The 23467-nt window shown below is 37.8% G+C and overlaps 1 protein-coding gene across 3 annotated transcripts; it reads right to left on the reverse strand.

Annotated features, from left to right (window-relative positions):
* Window positions 1-659: 659 nt before the first annotated feature.
* On the reverse strand, window positions 660-21476 carry ciarta (circadian associated repressor of transcription a). 3 transcript variants are annotated; one of them, XM_053494843.1, is made up of 8 exons: window positions 21339-21433; window positions 20945-21070; window positions 9654-9895; window positions 7364-7439; window positions 4327-4405; window positions 3217-3391; window positions 2973-3030; window positions 660-2888 (listed from the first exon to the last, which is right to left on the reverse strand). In XM_053494843.1, the coding sequence occupies exons 2-8, from the start codon at window positions 21045-21047 to the stop codon at window positions 2500-2502; spliced, it is 1122 nt and encodes a 373-aa protein (XP_053350818.1). In that variant the 5' UTR covers window positions 21048-21070; window positions 21339-21433; the 3' UTR covers window positions 660-2499. The 3 variants fall into 3 exon arrangements, with proteins under 3 accessions (XP_053350818.1, XP_053350817.1, XP_053350819.1); XM_053494842.1 differs by having other exon boundaries at window positions 660-3030; XM_053494844.1 differs by lacking the exon at window positions 20945-21070 and having other exon boundaries at window positions 660-3030; window positions 21339-21476.
* Window positions 21477-23467: the final 1991 nt, after the last annotated feature.

A 23467-nucleotide genomic window follows, 5' to 3' on the forward strand; every position in this document is an offset into this window, starting at 1 on the left:
ATTTTTTTTGTTTCCCAAAACCTCCTGTATCTACAGTAGGAGTAACCACCTTTATCTCCAACACTGCCTCCTGTATCCAGTTTAGCTGATGTCTTTTGAACTACATTATCACTACTGACAATTTAATATCACTAAATTGTGAAAATTAAGTGGGTTTTCTTCTGAAATAAATATATGAAAGAAATCCTCAGTACCATTCTTATTCATTTTGAATAGGGCTAGTAAGGAAAGGTTTAACTTTTTTTTCACTGTTATTCTTTAGTCTCAGTATATAGATAGAAAACTATATAATTGCATTAAATAATTTGTATTTTACATAAAAAAACTTTATACTTCTCACTTAACAGGTATTACATGTTAACTAAGATTCTATAATAACTGGCCTTGTCAAAGGCATATTCTAATATTCATTAAAAAACACAGAACCTTAAGTGTGATATTACTTTTATACAACAGTTCCACAAATACAGTTTATCATCAACAGATTTGTTTTGTTATTTTGCTCCACCAACACATAGCCCTCTATGACTGGCGAAATAGACTGACCCCGACTGACGGAGCTGGCGACTGACAATTAGTGTAATTAACAGTGGTGAAAGTAGCCTTAAATTTTCACCGGTACTATGTAGCCAAAAGGTGTGGAGAATAAACTATGAATGTGCTGGTCAGTCCCGAGAAGCATACAAGATTTATTATATATTTTCAATTATAGTTTATTATATAAACTTCCCAGTTTCAGGGTTGAATATAGGGTGTACAATCCCTTGTTCCACACACCAAGTAATGGTTAAAAAGAGATTCAGTCATGTGGTAGAAGCGAGTTAGCTTTGTAGCACATCTTAGTCATGAACAAAACAACACAGACGGTCCTGAGGCCATCTGAAAAGAGGTACTTACTAATGAGACAAAGTTATCAGATGTGTTATCTTGTTAAAAGTGCTTCTGTGAATGGTAGCACATTTTTGGCAGGCATCTGGTCTCTTCTCTTTCCAGTACTGCAGACCATACAGAACTACTTTCACATCATGTTGGTGACTATATAGTTTCTACACTAACAGTAACGGCTCATTCAGAGATAGAGAAAGACGCTGGAGACATTTCCCAATAAATCTAGACTGGTAAAATGTGTTATGTGTCATTAATTAATAAAGTAAACGCTAATGTGGAATTTCACTGTGGTATAAACAGAATAACACACTCCAGATTGTGCTGTCATACTTAAATCGCAAGGTTAGCACTAAGAATAGAATCTAGGTTTAACCTATTCCTAGTGTTGGACAAGCCGGCGAGTATCAGAATATATTGGGGAGTCACTTCAGATTCATGTCTTAACAAGCTTCATGAAAGACCATGAAGGGAACCTTATTTCATCTATCTAGAATTTACATTTCATTAAATTTTCATTTACATTTCAGAGACAACAAAACACCACAAAAGGCAAAAGCCAGCAAGATCTGAAAAGAAAATGGCAAACCAAACCAAAGGAAAAATTATCCAAAATGGACATTACAGCACCTACGACCCCAAGACTTTATCAACCTATATAGAACAATACTCTACGCTTAAACGTATTTGCCAGTTGAGTGGAAGTGCTGAGTTGTGATTGCATGATTCTGTGTTTTTGCAGAAGCAGGAGCAAGGCAAGATGCTTAAAACAATCTTTGATAATTAAATCTGAGTGAGACATTACATTAAAACGTTTTATGCACAGTGATGTTAAACATATATCGAGCTTATCAGTGTGTTTAAAACCTTCTGCTGCTGTCAGAAAATACAGTAGGCAAACCGGTGGATTTGAAGGCGATGTAAGAGGTTTTTAAAACTAAAAAACACTAACAGTGTTAGTGTTAATATTCAATAACAGTCTAAATACATTTTTTTGTGTATCCTACCATGTGCTTCCTCCCTTTTTATGATGCCATTCCTTTTGTCCTGATTAAATGGCTAACCATATTTGTCTTAATTTGTGAATTTCTTTTGGGGATTTCAATAGAATAATTTACAAATATTTTTTTCATATCCTGCTTATCCTGCATACATCTTCTGCTTTTAAATTCAACATTACATTTCTTGGAAACATTGTGGCTTTGTAGTTATATCCTCCAATGATTTCCCTTCTGAAAAACGGAAACCTAAATTCCGCACACAGGAAAACCGGATGCATGTATGTATGTCCTGTGTATTTGTAGCTAGGTTCTGTGTAATGTCTTCCTCATGTCCTAATAAACGCGGCTACTGAATTTTTTTTTTTAAAGATCATCAAATATTGGGTGAATTTCATTCACCATATTTTTTTAAGGTAACTTAGACAAACATCTAGAGTCAAGTTCCTAAAAAGCATGCACACACCTGCTGGATCAGCCAGTCCCACTGCTGCTAATGTTCATGGGCTTCCAATGGTTTTTGATTATATTTCTTAAAGAACAAAATTGCAAAGGCTAAGCTGCCTAAATAAAATATAAATTAAGATAAAGAATCACCATTAAAAAAAGAAATCTCTCAAAAGTTTTCCAAACAAGTCTGTGTTTGTTTCTGACTTTGTAATACGCTTGAAAGTTGCTCTGTGACCAGAGAACACTGACTCTGCCTCTCTGTCGGAGTCACCAGAGTCACTGGCTGGATTTGGTAAGTCACTGGGTCAGAGCAGGGCGTAGTCGAGGATATGGAGTTGTCCTGCGTTGCTGGACTGCCCCTGCTGGCCGGTGAAGGAGGTGTAACTAAAAAGTGGTCATTTCTGATGTCTTTGGTTCCACCTTCTCTCTCACTGAGAAGGGGATGAGACTTGGGTGGAGAAAGGATTGGGGTGACATGGACCCATGTCAGGCCAGACTCAGCACCACAAAGGCCTCTGGGAGCTGACTTTTGCTCACTGCTCCAGTCGGATTGGTCTACATGGGATGCGGGCACAGAGCTATCAGACAAACCTTGTCTTTGTTCTTCTTTCTGCTGACCTTTTATGTGGAAGCACTTACATGCAACAGGAGTAGAAGTAGGAGAAGCGTCTGTGTCTGACCAGCTCAGTCTTCGCTTCTAATGAGAGACAGAGAGGTTAACAAAAATTAGTAAACAATATCATTCAAGTCATCATCAGCATTCTTTAAATTGCTGTTTGTCTTTTCCTTGTTAATCAAAAACATCTTCAGTAACTTACTAAAGGTACATCACAGCTTTGGTTTAGTTAGACATTAGAGGACGGCAGATTTTGGCCACACTGACCTTAACCGGAATGTGCAGTTGGTCTTTCTGCTTGTGCGGAGGTGTGCTGCTGCTGGACGGACCCTGTCCTGATAGGTGTTGAGACACACTTGTGCCTGTAGCCTGAGGGCTTACTTGAGGGAACCAAAGCTTTAGCATCATCTCCACCTGCAGCAGAGTCGGCAAATACTTCTCCCTTTAAAGAAAGGAAACAGTGACTCCAGAGAGTTCAACAACATGGGCAGCATTTAAAAAAATTTTCCCCTCACAATAATTTTTCTGATACTGTATAACACCTTGTTAATGGGCTATTTCGTCCAAATGCCACCAGTATACGTGAAAGGGAAAATTTACATTGTTTAAATCCTAGAGAAAACAGTTTTTCCATTACAGTGAAGTTTTGTCAATGCTTAATTCCTCCATCACCTCCCATGACATTTCACTGTCATATTGTTTTGCGAATGCTCCAGGCTATTACTAGGATCATTAAGCACAAAAGCTGTACTTTAGGGAATATTTTTCAAATGATCCTGGGCAATTTTGTCCCCCATTTTTTTAATCTACACCATCTGTTTACCATTACATAATTAAGATTAGATATGGGCAAATCCTGACCTGTCTAAACTGATAATTTGATAACTTCAGTAATTTTCTCTTTATAAAAGTACACACCAAATGTTTGCATGTAAAATGCTCTTCATTTTTTGCAGTTCTGTATCGATTGTCTGCATGCAAGAAGTAATGTTAAGCTGAATTTTGGTAAAGTTTTACAAGAATTCTGACCATAAAATGGCTTTGGATGTATGCTTTACACAGGTAAAAGTTAAGTTTTCATGTTGGTGGAAACCAGCTTATAGAGATACAAAAATCTATTTCTGCCTAATTGTCCAATGTACAATACATGGTACCCTTTGTTTAACATACTGACAGTATTTAACCCCTATTAAATACTATTTTTCATAATTCTTGCTCTTAAATGAGCTTTGTTCTTCTTCTACTGCTTCCATGCTGCTTTCAAGCTGTTTTCAGTCCTTATTGGCTATATCTCTTTCTGTTATGCTACTGCTAATGTATATGTCCAGGGCTCTGCTGGCCCTTTTGGCATATGTACAGCTTATGCTGTTAATTTACCCGATGTGTGGCTTCTGAAGCACTCCAATGATCCTCTGGATTCGGTCCATGGCTACACTCTGCTGGAAACTGTTTAGGCCTGTCAAATAAACACACAGGTGATAGGATGTCAACCACAAATAATAGTAGTCAATGATTCATACATGTCTGCTGTAGTACATCTCTTCAAGTGATTTTAAACATGTGATTAACATCCCATTCCATATTCCCCTGTTGCACTTGGCCTTACCTCAAATCTTTTAAAAGGGCTTTCCATGTTCTGTGCAAAAAATGCATTCCAAAGTTCAGCTAAGACTCATATGAAGCTTCTGCAGTCCCACTGAGCTAACCCAAGTTACAGGTTATTTAGTACATTAGATATGGCCAACTGGAACTAGTCGTATGATTAACTGGAACTGGCCATACAACTACTTCCAGAGAAAGAAAAGAATTTAACTGAGTGGAGAGGCACAGAATCCAAGTTGCTTGAAGTCCAGGGTAAGGTTTTTATAGTCTGTGATGATTTTGGGTGTACTGTATTCTGTCAAGTTTGCAGTGAATGTCGGTGAAGGGAACAAAACTCCACCATTCAAAACACTCTGCAAAGTCACCAGCACTGATTAAGAATGTATAATTGATTAAGAATGTACCAACATTTATTTATTACAGATTACTAGCCTATAGAACATTTAATATTTCATGATTTAATCAAAGTTTAAATTATTGTGTCATATTAATATGATATCTTTACTTTAATTGATACTGCCCGCTCCAGTACACGTGATAAAAGAATGACGTCACATGTACACAGTGTACGTACACAGTGTGTAAAAAAACACAGTATATGTATATGCAGTGTTATCTTCATTTTAAATGTCAAAAGGGTTTTGTGGGTCCCGGGGTTCTCTTTTCTGTGGGAAACGGGTCCAAATGGCTCTTTGAGTGTTTAAGGTTGCCAACCACTGGCCTAGGTTAAGGGGGCGAATCTCGGGGAGATAATGTTTTATGGTAAACTGCTATGTTTGGATATAGTCTTCCCCACTTAGGTTTGCTAACAGTGAGGTTTCCTCTTTCCCCTGCTCCCTCATTCCTCTCGCTCTCCCTCTGTTGAGCTACACACACAACACCCCTGAGTTACCAGTGATTCTCACCCCATATGCTCTCTGCATCAGCCTGATCCATTCTAATGCCCTACTTCTGGTTGGAGTTCTTCAAACATGGAGACCCTCACTGTTGTTGAGAACAGCCCCAAATGGTCTGCTTACAGTAGATACATGCAGTAGGACTGCTTAGGACAGTTCCACTGAGAAAACATGAAGATGGTTTGAACTGCAACTGATATGATTTCCTGCTATACTGTATATATGGCACTTTAAACCATATAGCTCCCAGTAAAAGAATGGGTTTATTTATGGTCGGGCTGTCCGGTATGACCCAAAAAAGAATGGCTCTGATCAAGGAACTTTCTTCCTTCTGTCATCTCAGGGAGTTTTTCCTTGCAATCATTGCTCATTAAGGTCAAACTAATCAAGTGATACATTTATAAATAAATTATTTTTTATTTTCCATTTATTAAATTTTCAAATATATATTCGGAATACTGATTCTTATTATACTGGTATATAATTATGACTATAGTAGAATTTTACTATATGTAGAATTATTATACACAAGCTTTCTAATTCTAATTAATATTCTAATTAATATTTATTTTCTTGTACATTAACCTGGGACTGGGTCCAGAAAGATGTAAGCATTGGAAATCCTGGCTACACACTTACACTCAATCACACACAGTGGTTATTACAGACCTCAAGCATAACCCGAGGCTGTGCTGGTCAACATGTGAATGACAAACATATTCATCAACAGACTATTAATTAAGTAAAGTATTAAATAGAGTTTTTGAATACATGTGGCTCATCTCCTGTTTTCAATGCATTGATGTTGTGGTCTAAACAAAGCAGAATTTGCTTACAGGCGACTGATGATTACAGAGGATTTGTTGAAGGTGGAACACTCATAGCAGCCATATGTATGGGTTAAAGCTGGGTAAATCAAAAATTCATTAACTGGCCATAAGTATTTACTGTATGATGCTTGTCCCAGAAGTTCAATTAACTAGGCTACTAACATGTTTCAACTCAAAAGTGGGACGATCCAATTAAGTGCATAAATATGGACTTTAGAAAATAAGCTAGTACTTGAATCCTCAGGAGGGGGGACTTCAGACATTTTTAATCCTGATGATGTCTCTGGAGATACTGTGGCATATAATGTCTGTAAAGGCTGAAATTTACCTGATTGAATTTTTGATATTTATATATATATCACACTAAACAAAGTAATCGCAGAGAACCGCCAGCCAAAAGAAAAAATTAAAAATGAGCATTTCCACTAGTGCAGGTTTAAGGAGAATAGTGAGGGATGTGATATAAATGTGCAGTCAGGAATTTCTGCATTCACACAAAATGAATAAATAACTAGGGGTAGGACGAAGATCCATGATTTGTCTTTAAATTGTATTTTTTTAAAATATGTTTTTACCAGGAGTGACAGACTTTTATATCTACTGCAGAAAGGAAGCTAGTGAAAAAACGTATATAATCTATTGACATTTTTTAAATTTTATATTAAAACTAAGCAAATAAAAAAAAATAATTTAATCCTTTTTGCAGGCACATTTTACTTAAGTTTGTTAAATAAACATTTTTAGGTCTTTTTTTCAAGAAATAAATGTTTAAGACAAGCAAAGTTATTTTACAAGAGAATAAGAAATTTACCTTTAAAATATTGATATAATAATCTTATATTTGGTTTGTTGTAGTCAAGTGTCTAAAAAAAGCTAGAAGCACTCTTTCCGTTACTGATGCACGTCAAAAAAATTAGTCAATTGATTAGCTATTGGTTTCTGTAAAAGTATCTGTTCATTATTTTGTACATTCTTGGTTGGAAAAGAGTTAGCAACTATTAATCTGCATACAAACAGCTCTCATTACATTTGCTGTAATTTTCCATCAGGAATGTGCTAAAAATTTTACACATGCTTACAAATCACCTTTGTCAAATCGTCCTTTCTTTAGGCCATTCAAAAGTTCAAGAAGGGGTCGGATGAAACCATGAAGCTCCAAACACTAATAGAGAGAAAGGGACAAATCAAGTAAGTGAGAGACAGAGAGACAGAATAAATTACAGGCATAAAGTGCAGACATAAAAAAAATCATGTGAGGTGTAAACATGGTTCTAAACCCTGGTCTTGAAAAGCACTTTACCCTGCACATTTGAGTATTTTCTCCTGCACATCTGATTTAACTACTCAACTCATTACCAGCCTTTTATAAATTACACATACACACTACCAGTCAAAAGTTTGGACACCCCTTCTAATTTTATGGTCTTTCCTGGTTTTTATTTCTTTCTGCACTGTAAAACAATGCTGAAGGCGTACAAAATATGCAATAATCTCCTTTAAACAGGTGGTAACGAAATGCACTGTATCTGCTACTCATGTTTTATAAAGCTTCATAACGGCTCTAATCTGAGGTTCTGATTGCGGCAGAGGTCAGTTTTGGTCTTGCTTTCCTGGGGAGGTCTTCATGACAGACAGTTTCATCATGGAGCTTGATGGAATTTGCAAAGCACTTGACACAGTACTGTTCTTCTAATTACCTTGCTCTTGCTTTTTATTTCATAGTTTTTGAAGTATTGTTGTAGAATTTCGAAAATGAAGCAAAAAACAAAAAACACTAAGTCAGTAGCAGGTGTGTCCAAACCTTTGACTGGTACTGTATATACATTTTAGTTTTTTGTAACGTTTCATGTGTATAGGACTTTCATTCTAGTAGCAGAATTGCAAAAAATAAAAACTTGCTGAAGTCTAGTTTGTCAATACACCTCTAACCTACAGTATCATATAAACTAGCTGCAGTTAGTCAAGACTGCGGCAGCAAGACTCCTTACTATTGCTTTATAAGGCACTGAATGCCTTGCACCACAGTACTTAATCAGTTATAATCCACCATGCATGCTTTAATCAGAGGTTGCCCTCCTGCCTGTGTTACCTTCTGGCTCTCCCTTTTTGCTTCACTGTCGTAGCTTGTCTTGCCAGAGTTCCTGCTTGTACTTTGAACATAATGTCCATTCTGATGGTGACCCTGACTCCTTCAGTCTCTAGATGTACCTGATAAAACTGATGCTGTGTAGTATGGAGTTAATTATGTGCCAAAATTTAACAAACAAACACAATCTGCTTTGCAAAGAAAAAAAATCGACTTTCTCACAAATGCACCCTCCGTATTTTCTCACAAATGCATACGTCGTATTTTCTCACAAATGCAATGGAGCAACTTCCTCTTCCAAAACAGCAGATGGCGCTATCGGTCAATTTACTCTATTCTCTCGAGACCCCAAACAATGTGTTTATATGGTTTACCCTTATGTCCCAGAGGAATATGAGTGGGGAACAGTTTTGAGGTGTCCATTATATATTCAGACAGCCAGAGATATTAACAATCCACTATCTTTAGGATAGAGCCCTGTAGGGGAACACAGTTATATAAGGGATAAGGGTAAACCATATAAACACTTTGTTTGAGGTCTCGGGAGAATAGAGTAAATTGACCGATAGCGCCATCTGCTGTTTTGGAAGAGGAAGTTGCTCCATTGCATTTGTGAGAAAATACGGAGGGTGCATTTGTGAGAAAGTCGATTTTTTTTTTTCTTTGCAAAGCAGATTGTGTTTGTTTGTTAAATTTTGGCACATAAATAACTCAGCTGTGCTCCTGCCTGGAGAATTGTTTAGTGATTGATGAAAATCACTCACTTCTGCTACATACGAAAATCACTCACTTTTGCTTCGATGTTTGTATGAAGAATTGTTTCGGGACTGACATGGATCACACTGCACAAAAATTATGAAGACTCCAGTGGACAGTTTTAAATGGATAGCCTAAAGATTGCACTTTACACAGGAAACTATACACTATAGAAACTATATTATTAATTTATAGCTATGCAGTAACAATATGAAGAAAACAAAAACAACAACAAGACCTCATATGCAAATGCTTATGCTCATATGAAAGACTAGTATTGTCTTATGCTCATGCTTATGCTTATGCTTATATGAAAGACTAGTATCATGTGTGAAAGACTAGTATCATGTGTGTTATACTTTCTCCTGCCATGGGCTCCCTTTTGAGTTTAGTTTGATTCACCTCTGGTGTTTTTATTAAGGATCTAAATGTATATGGAGAATTCTGTGCAGATGTCTTGTAATAATAATAAAAAAAATACTTAAATCGATATGAATGTGAATACATTATGTAAATAACATTAGACATCCTCACTTTTTGAGCGAACAGCTGGTCTCCCTGCGTGCCTCCGGCTGTCTCTTTCTTCTTCTCTCGCTCGCTCTCTGTGCTGCTCCATTCCTGTCCTGAAGAGGAGGATGAAGACAAGCCTGATCGACCGTGATCTCCAGTGACTTCTGACCTCTCATCCCCTGACAGGAAGACTTCAGAGTCTTTGGCACCAAAGTTGGGACAATAGGGTGACGTCTGAGTGGATGTGCTTTCTACTGACTGCATGTCTAAGGGTCAGACAGACAGGCAGGTGGAAAGAAAGATGAAAAGAAGAAACAGAGAAGGGGTGAGAAAAAATATTATTATAACAATAATCATTTTAAAACTTCAGGTCATTAAGTAGATATAAAAAAACAATTAAAAAAATACTTATACGACTAAATAAACAAAAAAATAAATAAATAAAATACTGGGCAAGTATAATTGTCAGCTGGAAACTGCATTCAGCATCAGTTCAAATGGGATACACCATCCTGGCTGAACCTTCCTGGGCAATGAAAGGGAAATTGAACTGTGTGTGTGTGTGTGTGTGTGTGTGTGTGCACGTGTAAAATACTCTTCAAACCCTTCCAGTTCATGTGCGCACATGTGTACACGCACACATTCACACACAAACTGGCTAACTGTCTGCCCCATCCCCCACCACCCAGTTTCCTCATACACCTAAACCACACTTCTGTATCTGTGAATCTGCAAGCACATGTGACTCCAAAACAAGACCCAGCTCGAGCAGTGCCAGTGGAATGCCTGTTTCTAGCTTCCACCAACATGAAAGAGCACACATGATGTCGAACAGATAAGTGACCCCCTCTACCCCTTGCGACCCACCACCAGCACATAAAGAAATAGGTATAGGGTGGCATGTTCATAAATTCAAGCTCATCCGCAAAGATCAATTCATCCAGTCATCATGTAAATTCTAACATTAAAACATCATTTCTGATTCCTTTTATATCCCAGTATATCCTATATCCTAGTTCTCTCAGTTCAGAAATTTCCCTTGTGCTAATGTGTTAGACTTTCTGTCTCGTATAGACTTATTAGATAAATAATTATATGTATAATCAAACATTCAAACATGTCATTTAAGGTATTCCCAATGAACTCTTGTCCATCACTCATGCAAGAACCTGTCTACAGGTTGAAGGAATCTCGGTCGATCTTCTCAGGATGTCATTCTAACATTCACGCCAAACTGCTATCTGTGTTTTCAAGTCCATATGTGAAAGAAGTCTTAGGTATGAGCCCATGATATACAGTCACCACAGAGTATTCACACCGGTTAACTGCAACAAGAAGTGGAATGAGCGCTACAATAAACTGGCTTGTCCACTACTGGTTAATAATAACAACAATAATGCTCTTTACACACAAAAAAAATAGAGTGCACTCCATCCAGGGATCGTAAATTCAAATCCAGATGATGCCACAGACTGAAGCAAAAAAAAAAAAAAAAGAGAGCAAAAGTGGCCATGCTTTTTGGATGTGTATGACCCTCTCATCCTTTCCTGTCAATTACAGCTACTGTATGTTGGCTATGTAAGCTCATGTGAACGGAAGATGCTATAATACTTAACATTTATATAATGAAACAGGATATGTTTACAGGACAGGTTAATTATGAAACCTTATACATGAAAATTTAAACTATCAAAATATAATTCTAACCCTCTGCCAAGTTTTATGCAGATCGCTTGATGGGAACAGTCAAAAGACCAACAACAACAACAACAATCTAATTAAGTACTTTTTTTTTTAGTTTGTAAAAAAAAAAGTAAAAATAAATGCAGACAGATAAGTGTTTCCATTTGTGCGCACAGGCGCTGTGTGTGAAGCTAAAGTAAGGAGTCCCTCCCCCTTCTCATCTTACACAGTTACCCTTCCTCCACTCTTTTCACACACACACAACGGAAACACTTTTATCGTAAAAATAAACAAGAAATGTCTCTAATGACACTCGATTGAGTGACACACTAACGGAATGACTGCTGTAAAGTAAAAATAAAACTAATTAACCTGCACTTTACTGTGCGGAAAAAAAATCGCGACAGAGCAGTGTTTCTGTGAAGAGCAGAGAGAAAGAGTGTGTGTTTCTGTGAAAGCGAAGGTAGGGGTCTGTGTGTGTGTGGGGCATGGTGTCCAATGATGCACGCGCACACAGACACAAAGAGCAGGCTGATACAGAAAGAGAAAATGGATCTTTAACCTCTCTAATGAGACTTGCTTTTCCTGTACACGTGCGCTGTACACCCACGCAAACAGACACAAAATAAAATGTTTTACGCGCACACACGTGGTCACAGTGTTATAGTAAACAGTACACGCGTGCACGGATGTTGATTATACCAGTAAGAGAACTTTAACTGTATGCACATTGTCCATACAGAAATGGACTTGATTTTTGCTAAATAAGTGTGTGACCACTGTAGAAACCCCATTATTACAGTCTATGGAGAAATATTTGCAGTGAATTCTGGCCCATTGATTATGTGTGATCGGGATGATTTTTACCAAAGTAGTAGAGTTTTTGAGCCCTTTGATATGTCACGTTTTCTGATTGGGCCAAAAACAAGTGAGCTAAGAGTCAGGATGGTTCGGCATTGGTATCAATCTAGTAACCATAATGAAAACAGTTTTGTGCCAAAGTGGAGCTCGTTTGGAGACCCAGACGGACATGTTTATGTAAGTTTTGTGGGAATGGGTGCAAAATTTAGGGTGATCCGACCACCTAGTCCCAAATCAGAAAACTGGATTTTAGGCAAGATCATTGATCGGGTCCCTTAGAAAAATAAAAACAAGCTGTTACTGTGGGGAGGTTTTATTAGCCATTGGGTCCCTTCATGAGCCAGTCCCTCCACCTGTACGACCTGCATTAATTGCCAAAATTTGTGGGCTTATAAAAATAATGGCATACTACTCCTGTAAACTGCTTCCTAAAAGCTGCTTCAATGTAATAAGTCACACGAGTTACATCAAAAGTAAACGAGGAAGCAAGAGGAAAGTGAAAGTGATTCACATGACTCCTGATTGGTAAATTAGTGTTTTGTGTTGTGACTGATGAGTGTGACTGATACACAGCATCCGAAGTAGACAAGTATTTACAGCCTTTGCAAAATTGAGCTCAGGTGCATCCTGTTGTCCCTGATCATCCTTGAGATGTTTCTGCAGCTTATTGGAGTCCACCTGTGGTAAATTCAGTTGATTGGACATGATTTGGATGATTTGTTTTCAATCCCAACATAAGAACAGAGATCCATCCATAAGAAGCATTAAGGAGCAGGCACTCTTTTAAACATCTTTTCCACCCTAAGACAAAAGATTATGGGTTCAAATCCCAGCATGACCAAGCTGCCACTGTTGGGCCATTGTTGGGCCCCTGAGGCCCAGCAAAACACTTAACCTAAAACTGCTCAGATGTAAATAAATAAACATGTGAAACAATGTGGGTGAGTCAAAAATTATCTGCACTCCAGTTATATTAAAAACCTCTGTTGGCCACACTGCCCTTGTAGGTGTGATGATTAAGGAGGCGAACAGTTTTTTTTACTGTGTTCAGTGATCGGCATTGGTCAAAAAGGGGAAGACTAATAAATGTTCATCTTGTTATAATGAGAGTGTGAGCATGAGCCTTATTGAAAACATGTAAGAAAGTACAGTCAAATAAAATATGTTTAATGGACAACTGGGTCTGCATGTTAAACATTGTGGTGGGTTTTTTTCCTGACAGTAAAAATGTGTTGCTTTTGTGTGTCCTATCCTGCATCTTGTATAGGTCACTTGGTCCCAGCGATTTCTAAAAGGAAAAGTATGTCTAGATCCAACATCAGAGTTTATTTGATATAGTTTATTATTTGAGCATCGGTCCCATTTTGATTGCCATTTATTTTTGATGAATTAATTTAAAACTGGCTTTAAATCTGAGGAGGAAATAAAACATTTGACTGGTCTTTTAGACAATGCTTCCTTGGCAGCTCTATTCGCCTTCTCATTACCAGGGATTCCTGAGTGTCCGGGTATCCAAAAGAAAACTATGTTAAAATTATTGGCTTCTAAGAATGATACCTTTGTTAGTATTTCCACTATTGTTGGATGATCTGTTTTTGTATTTTCTAATGCTTGGAGACATGATTTTGAGTCCGATATTATTCCGTAAACCTTTCATGATGTGGTTTCAATGAATTTTAAAGCCATGAGCAGAGCATTTGCTTCTGCAGTAAAAATTTTACTTTGACCGGAGATGCGTACTGTACACCTTGCTGTAGTAGGTTTGTTGCAAAGGCTGCTGCCACTTTATTACCCGATTTCTACCCATCCATGTATACTGGGGTATGCTGTGGTAATTTTCCTCTTATGTCCAGAAACTGTTGGTGATATTCGTTCGGATGGGTCTTAGACTTCTGTTTTTTTCTTAGATCCAGGTAGATGTTAGGCTTTTTGAGGTTCCATGGGGTAACTCCATGAGCAAAAAGTTGGTCAAGTCAACTTTTAGGTTCTCTAAATGTGTTTTAATACGTAAACCAAGTGGGCGGATATAGTTTGGTTTCTTTTGATTTTCCTTATTTGTTCTCAGCTTAATTGTATATTGTAGTGCCAATTTTAATCGTCTGTTTTCCAAGGAGGGTTCATTTGCTTCGACCTCTGACTTTGGATTGGTGATGTTCTGTAGGCTCCTAATGCCAGTCGTATGCCTTGGTGATGTACAGTGTCCAGAAGGCGTATATATGATTTCCTGGCTGAACCATAAATTATACTTCCATAAGCCAGTTTTGATCGAAGTAAAGTTTTATATATATTTATTAAAGATGAACTGTCTGCTCCCTATTTGGTTTTGGATAAAATCTTTAAAATATTCATGGCTTTGAAACATTTCTTTTTAAGAAGTTTATTGTGTGGAATAAAAGATAATTTGCTGTCAAGGGTAACGCCAAGAAATTTAGTCTCTTGAACGACTTTAATGGGGGTTCCATCCATAACCAACTCTGGTTCGTTATGTAGTGATTGAAGCTGGCAACAATGCATGCAGACAGTTTTTGTATGTGAGAACTTGAAGCCATTCTGTATTGACCAGGATTGTATTTTATTTATTTTCTTTTGGATTTTCCGCTCAATAGTTATCATGTTCTTACTTCTGTAGCAAATGAAGATATCATCTACATATAGACTACAAAGCCAATGTTTTTAACAATACTATTAATCTTCAGATAAAATGCTTCCTTGAGGTACTCCAAGTTCTTGTTTGTGCAGTTTTGATAATGTTTGCTACTTTTACTCTAAAAACTCTATCAAATAAGAAACTTTGAATAAAAATAGGTAAATGTCCCCCAAAATTCATTTGATACAAATCGTTTAAAATTCCTTGTTTCCATGTTGTGTCGTAGGCCTTCTCTAAATAAAAAAATACTGCCACAGCATGTTCTTTTCTAAGAAAGCCATCACGAATATAGCTTTCAAGACACACCAGGTGGTCTATAGCGATTCGTCCTTTCCTGAATCCACATTGGGCAGTATTTATGTGATGTTCGGATTCCAGTACCCAGACCAGGCGGTCATTCACCATCCGTTCCATTGTTTTGCATAAACAACTGGTTAGAGCAATAGTTAGAAGGATCTTTATGGTCTTTCCCTGGCTTTGGGATAGGAATTATTTCTGCTTCACGCCAAGCGGATGGAATATTTCCTGATATCCAGATAGAGTTAAAAATTGTTGAGAAGTTTTTTTAAGAAAGAGGTGGGGTAAATTCTTTAAAAATTGATAGTGGATATTATCTGGTTCAACTGCTGTATTTTGGAATTTTTTTTAATGGCTCGTTGTAGTTCTTTCATTTAAAAAGGTCGTTTGTAGGGCTCTATATTACTGGAGTTAAAGTTATTATTTTTTATTTTTTTATCATGAAGGGCTCTAAAAGCAGGAATGCAGTTTTCAATTAAGTTCTTTTCGAAAGTTTTTGCTAATATGTTCACAATTTCTTCTTTTGAGGTCAAGATTGAATCATTCTGTTTGATGTGTTGTATTTGTGGACCATTATTTTCTCCTTTCATTTTTCGTATTAGTTTCCATATTTTACTTGATGGAGTGTTTGTTGACATGTTGAAAACTAATTTTCTCCAGCTTTCCTTTTTTACTTCTTTTATGGTTCTTCTTGCTTGTGCTCTCTTCATTTTAAGTTTGATAAGATTTGTTGTTGTTGAGTATCTGAAGAAACAAAAGCTTTTTTTCTTTCTTTTATAGCCTCCTTACACCTCTCATTAAACCATGGGATTCGTTTAGATGCTTTATTTAGAGATGTTCTTGGAACTGTAGTTTTCGCTACAGCTATGAGAGTTTCAAAGCTGTAGCGTAAATTTCTGCATGGGGTCTAGGCTATGATCTGAGAGTTCAACAAATCTTTTATAGCAGAGAGATTGAAAATGATACTAGTTTGCCTTTTTTATTTGCCATCTTTGTACTTTTACTTCTTTTTCTTTTCCTTTGATAGTAACTATAATTGGGAAATGATCACTTCCACATAAATCTTGATGTACTTTCCATGATAAATCTTAAACGAGTTCAGGCTGACAAATTGTTAAGTCGATTGCGGAGTATGTTCCATGTCCTGGGTGAAGATATGTATTTAATCCATTATTTAAGATACATAGGGTATGGTTTTCAATAAAATCTTCAATCTTCTTTCCTTTTGCATTGCAGTGATTACTACCCCAATGGTAGTTATGGCTATTTATGGCTATTTATTGGGACCAAAAGTATTAAAAGCAATAAAATTTTTAAAAGTGAAAGCGTTATCTGATGATAGCTGTGTCTCTTGAAGGCATACAGCAATCAGGTTGATGGTTGCAGTTAGACATTGAACACCACGACAGTTCCACTGAATTATAACATTTTCCATCATCTATTAGGAAAAACAAGGACCGTTGTCTATATTCTGTTTCTAGGAGAAGGGCTACTGCTGGGGTGTTCCAGATCTTCCATTTCTGCATCTTTAATTTGTCTTGTTTTTGAAGTATCAGTCTTGGTTAATGGTTTGGGGTTTATCTTTATGCATCCAGGTGATATCTGTTTGGCAATCAATTGTCTTCACAGTTTTTTTGACCACACAAGCAAACATTTTGTTTAAAGCAAAAACAGAAGCAGCAGCCACTATATTCCTTGCTTCAGAGTAACTGATCCTCTTTAAACATCTGTCCTTCTGTATTTCTTTGTCTTTGATCCACATGGGACATTGTTTTGATGCAGCTGAGTGATTGCCTGAGCAATTACAACATTTGGATGGCCTTTCACAGCTCTCTTTGTCATGGCCTCCTTCCCCACAATTACAACAAATGTGTTTATTTTTGCATCCATTCGATTCATGCCCATATTTTTGGCAGTTGAAACACCTAAGGGGATTAGGTATAAAGAGGTCTACTGGAACACTTAGATACCCAATCAGAATTCATCCTTGGATTTTTAGTTTATTGAATGTAATAATGTATGTATTTGTTTTAATTACTCATTCTTCTCTTTTGATTATTATTCTTTTTACATTTATTACTCCTTGGGTCTTAAGTTCGTTTTTTATTTCTTCATCGACATCATCCAGTTCTGTGGTACAGATTACCCCTTTACTGTAGTTCAGCGTTGTATGTGGTGATGTCTTAACATGTATACCAGCTAACATGTTGGCATGTAATCAATTTTCAGCATTGGCCTTTTTGTTACATTCCACAAGAATTTGTCCAGTTCGTAATTTTTTTTACTTCTTTAACCGTTGCTGCTATTCCTTTAATACATTGTTGTATAGCAAAAGGGGAAAGTTTGGTGATTGGGAGATCAGAAGAAGAAGCTTCAATTATAATAAATTTTGGCCAGTCATCATTACTTGTCGTAGAAGCACATGTCTTTCCAAAGGTGTTGTTCGTATCCAGGTCCAAAAAATGTTTTTTTGAGTTGTGTTTTGTAGCCATATTTTAAGTTTTCCTTTTCATCATCTCTACTCCTCACCCACCTTGGAGCCCAGGGTTGCACAGCGCTGCGGAACTCCTGCAGATTATGCATCAAGGATATAGTGATGATATACTCAAGCAAAGTAAGCAACAAGTTGCTCAAATCACTTGATTGACCCTTAGCCAAAGTCTTCAATGAGTCTGAAAGTTACTGATGTTCATTTATCTCAGAACATTCTAGGAGTATGCTTTGACCAGCTGATTGATTAGATCAAGCCATTCCAACCTCTCGTCTAGATGAAGTAGGAGCTAAAGTGTCATGTTGAAATAATGGAAGCCGCAGCAAACCACATTTTTCAGAAACCCGGATCTCTTCCTCCACCGACACGAGTCACAAATGACGGCAAACAAGTTGTCCCTTTTAAATTAATTGGGATAGTGGGGATCAATTATTATCCCTACGGAGTGATGAAAGTTCTACCAATCATGTAAAGATAGAATAGTAGAAGAGTTTAAATGTGACCCTCGTAAGGGGGGCTTAAGGGATAATCTCGCTTGCCCAAGGGGTAGACCCTAGCACTATGGAGGGAAGGAGCGTGCCACTGTTTCTTTCACGGGCTGCCATCACAAAGATGGGTCCTGTGCCATACCCGGCAAACTCTGCTTTTCAGAAAATGTACCAAGCATTCAGAGACGCTCACATTAGCATCATATCAACTAGCATGGGAAATTGCTCATGCAAAAAAGCCATACCTTGAAGGGGAATTTGTTAAAAAGTGCCTCAGTGATGCTGTTGCTATACTTTGTCCCAAAAATGAAAAATTTGAAACGTTCACAGTAAAGGACCTTCAGCTGTCATGGCACACTGTTGAACAGAGAATAACGGACATTAACAATTTAGTAGAAACACATTTATTATCTGATTTTCAGAAGTGCCAGTATTTTAGCATTGCGTTGGATGAGTCGTGCGATGTTCAAGACAAGACACAATTGGCAATATTTGTACGGTTTGTGTCAGAAGGCACAATTAGCGCAATTAAGGAAGAGCTGCTTGACATTGTGCCGCTGAAAGACAGAACTCGTGGCATCAGTCTAAAAGAGACACTGATAACTGTTGTTGAGAAAGCAAATCTGCAGTTATCAAAACTAACAGCAATAACTAATGGCTCCGGCCATGTTGGGATCTGAGAAAGGTCTTGTAGGGCTGTGTAAAGCAGATTTTTTACTGCATTTCACTGTATTATTCATCAAGAGCACTTGGTGTCTAAAAAGCTGAACTTAGACTACATCATGAAACCTGTGCTGGAAATTTTCAATTTTATACGCACACATGCTCTCATTTACAGACAGTTCAAAAATCTCATTGATGAACTTGATGAAGAACCTTCCATCTGATTTGCTTTTGCACTGCAGTGTGAGATGACTTTCAAGAGGTAATGTGGTTTTTCGTTTCTTTGAGCTTTTGAATCCGGTGAAACTGTTCCTTGCAGAGAAACATAAGGACTATCCCGAGCTACACGATGAATTTCAGAATTGCCATTTTTGGTCGACATTCTGCATTATCTAAGTGGACTGAATGTGGATCAGCAAGGGAAGTTAAAGATGGTGCAGAGTGTTTTCACATTTGTCAACAAACCCAAGCTATTCAGGACACATCTCCAAAAGGGAGACTTTACACATTTTCCAACCTTGTTGAAGGCAAGTGAACAAGCAGCAGAGGTTGTTAAAGGGAGTACTGCACAATATGTAACACTACTTGAAAAGTTTTGAGGAGAGATTCTCCAACCTACGGCAAAAAGACCGCAGATTACATTTCTGATCAACCCATTCACTGCAGAATCAGACTGTAAAAAAAAAAAAAAAAAAACTTTAGTGGAAGATAAAGCAGCGTCTCAGCTTGAAATGATCTAACTATCTGAGGATGACAGACTTAAAAGTGTTCTGAAGGAAGAAACCGAGGAGTTTTAGAAGACTGTGCCGGTTGAGAGATATCCCAATGTTTGGGTCAACTTACATCTGTTTATCACTTTTTTCGACACATGTGAAAGAGTTACTACGAGTAGCCACAACTGAATACAAGCCAGGCCTAAAAAAGATCGTGAAAGGACTGTCAGGTGTCCCACTGAGTCAAATAAAAGGAGGTAGGTTAATTAAAATCCACGAAAACTATTCTGTTATGTAATTAAGTGTATAAGTTGTGATACTGTTGTTTTTATTTTGGGGGGCTCATTATGGCAAACAGGTTCGCCATCCCTGCCCTGGACCATCTAAAGCTGTCAATCATATGCTTACTGGCATTTTACCAGCCCCCCTACCTTCATTGTGCATGTAGTTAGTCCCCAATATGGCTCTATGTTGCCATTTTAAGCTTATCCAGACCAGTGGTGGGTCCAAGGTCACTCCCATCCAAAAGTGATTTTAAGTACTTTAAATCGGTTTTGATTTTAGGATAAATTTAATTTGAATAAAGATTATTTACCAGTTTACAGTCAATTGTAATATTTTGGAGTTATTTAAGTTGTTGAGTGCAGTAAAACAGACTAGATACGACTAAAAAGGCATATATAAATTCCTGAGGATGGAATTACTGTGTAATAGTACAATAGTCTGTTGTAGCAAATCACAATGGCATGGTAACCAGGACGTTTCAACTATCAGCTTTTGGACAAAATGTTTGCAGTTTTTTTACATTTATGTTTGCACATGTCTAGATGTTCCGGTTTCTGAGAAGATCACCCGTCATTGATGCACGTGAGTAGATGCATTTATTTACAATCATGACACTGTCAGCCCCATCCAAGGTGTGTGATGCAGCAGGCATTTGAAGACCAACATTAAACATGCCAATTACCATTAAGAAGTAAAGTATTCATTAGCTGTTGATACTACTTGACCACAAGGAAATTGGGAATAGAAAAAACCTACACAGATACAAAGTTTGATTGGGCTAATGATTTGTCTCACATTTGCTCACGCACTACAAACAATTTGGAAATGCCAGTTAGCCTACCCTGTATGCGTTTGTACTGTGGAAGGAAACTGAAGTACCTGGGGAAACCCACCAAGCATAGAACAATACAAACATGCAAACTGCATGTAAACAGACCTGAGGAAGGAATCAAACCCCAAAAGTTGGGCCACGGTGCTAACCACTAAACCACATTTAGACATAGTAATATATGCCAACAGACACAAAAGTTTGTAGACTGTTAAAGGATGCCAACTCTCTGTGTCAATTATAAGTCCAGTAGGTACACAATTCAACTCACAGTAACATGAAATGTAAATGTGCCATATCCTCCTCATATAACGCAACACAATGCTGTAATCACTATAGCAATATATTACGTTAATACCTTTCAAGGTAACATACAGGAGGCTGTTGGGGTGGACTGGGGTCCCCGTGACCCTGTATACAGGATAAAGCGGTGGAGATGATGGTGAAGAAGTGAGTGACATACAGGAATGAAAGACACGTTGCACTGGAACACAAACACAACAGATCCAGGAACACAAAATCTCAGAAGGATTCCCAGAGAGGAGGAAGAAAAGTAAAAGCACTGCGGATACAATAGAGCAGGAAAAACAAACAAGACAGCAAAACAAACAAGCGAACAAACAGTCTGGTCCATGCTGACACTGATTCTAGATCAGTGATGTGCGAATTAAATGAAATCACTGAGACAGGAAGGAATCTGTTACTACAGGACTGTTTATCTCTCAGGAGTAAACACACTGCAGTATTCTCACCTCACACACCGGTCGCAGTCCTGCGGCTCAGACAGACGTGTGTCGCTCGGCGGGAGTGTGTCCTGACTCGTGTCTCGTCTCCGCTTCTCCCTCTTTCTCTCCTTCTTTCTCTCTTCACTCTCTCTCTCTCTCTCTCTCTCTCCTCTTCTCTCTCAACGTCAGCAGGCGCTCGGATACACGTGCCGGATTTAGTCCCTGCTGCACGCGGCCAATCACCGCGTGCTCTCCGGATGCTCCTCCTCCCACTGCTGGAGCCGCGAGCCAGTAATCTAGCAGCCTCTGATTAGACGGTGTGCACTACACCACGTTTTGAGCACGCCCACACGTGTTTGACGTGTGCTTTAGTATCACAGTCCTGGGCTGGATCTGTAATGAGTGTGAACATCAAACGTTTTTACTTTAGTGTCTTTTGGGATTTACCGCTGATCATTGGAGGATGTGTGCTAATAAATTAAACAAACAGGTTTTAATTCCCTAACAATTATAACCACATTTTATGCCAGAAAACTATTTTCCATGGTTAAGTGTATAAGTGTATACAAATCTAACCAGATAGATGGATAGATTGTCAGAGGTTGATCTGATCACTCTAGTACTTCGTACAGCAGCGTAGTGGTGTCGCCTTGCAGCTCCAGCAGGTGTGTACTGACTGACTCCTATTCAACATGAGTTTGATTGCTTAACTCTGACCACAGCCACATTCGTAGTTATTAAAGAGTGTATCTTTTACTCCCCTAAAAGATTTAAGTTTGCTTTTCAATTGAGCTGTACATGTTATAGGTCACATTAAAAGGTGGAAAAAGTTCTGAAATTATTTATCTTGGTCTAATTTTTTTTCCTCACAAAAACCTGGCATTGTAACAGGGGTGTGTAGACTTTTTTTTTATATCCACTATATTTAGATGTTCCTGTTTCTGAAAGGATCATCCAATATCCATGCACAGAGTAGATGCATTTATTTACGATCATGGTACTGTCAGACAGATCATGCCTCTTCTAAAGGTGTGTGATGCAGCAAGTAATAGAACTTTGAATGAGTCAAAAGCCTTCAGTAAAAATCTGATTGGTATTTGATTCATGAAAGTTATTTCTTCTTTAGTTGTTAAAACTACTTGACCACAAATGGAATCTAGGAATGAACTGCTAATAGGAATAAACTAATACTAGTAATAAAATGCTAAGACACGAAATTCACTTGGTCTAATGATTTGACCACACCGGTCATGAGTGTTTGGCAGCGTAGTGGTGTCGCCTTGCACACTCAGGGTCAGCGCTCGATTCCCGTTGGCATGGAGTTCAAATGTTCCCTCCATGCTTGGTGGGTTTGCTCTGGGTACTCTGGTTTCCTCCCACAGTCCAAAGACCTGGAGATTAGGCAAATTGGTGTTCCCAGATTGCCCGTAGTGTGTAAATGAGTGTGTAAATGTGTGTGTGTGTCCTGTGATGAATTGGCTGTCCAGAGTGTACACTGACTCATGTCCTAAGTCTCCTGGAATAGGCTCCAGGCTCTCGCGACCCTGAATACAAGATAAAGCAGTATAGACAATGAGTGAGTGGGACTCTGGTTTTTCCTACAGTCCAAAGACATGCAGGTTAGGCTAACTGGCATTCCCAAATTGCTCATAATGTGTAAATCAAAGACAATCAGGCGTCAAGCTGGCAACCTGACCCCTTAAGTAACTGCCACAGAAACGCCGCATATATCTCCAGGGTGTGGAGTATCCGTCACCTGATGTGTTGTGGATGGACCAAAATATTTAAAAAAAAAACCTTACTGTATATTTAGATGGTGACAAATCAGTTAAAATGTAAATTAATAGGAGAACAAAAGTCAGTTGTGGAGTCCAAAGAAAAACAATTATTTTTATAAAAAATTAGTCACATGGTAATATTAACAATGACATGTTTTTTATTATTACTTTAAAATTTTATGTTTTCACACATACAGTAATGTATTTACTATTAAAAACTGGACTTTTACATACAAAACAATAATCATTTCATATCTTTACACCATTGTGTATGTATTGAACACCTTATCATGTAGCAATGCATCTCCTGGTATATGGCTACCTTCTCTATATAAAAGCTTTATTCTCAATAGATTTAATAAAGATAGGTTAATAAAA

The sequence above is a fragment of the Clarias gariepinus genome, chromosome 4, assembly GCF_024256425.1.
Source record: "Clarias gariepinus isolate MV-2021 ecotype Netherlands chromosome 4, CGAR_prim_01v2, whole genome shotgun sequence".
In the NCBI taxonomy this organism is placed as follows: Eukaryota; Metazoa; Chordata; class Actinopteri; order Siluriformes; family Clariidae; genus Clarias; species Clarias gariepinus.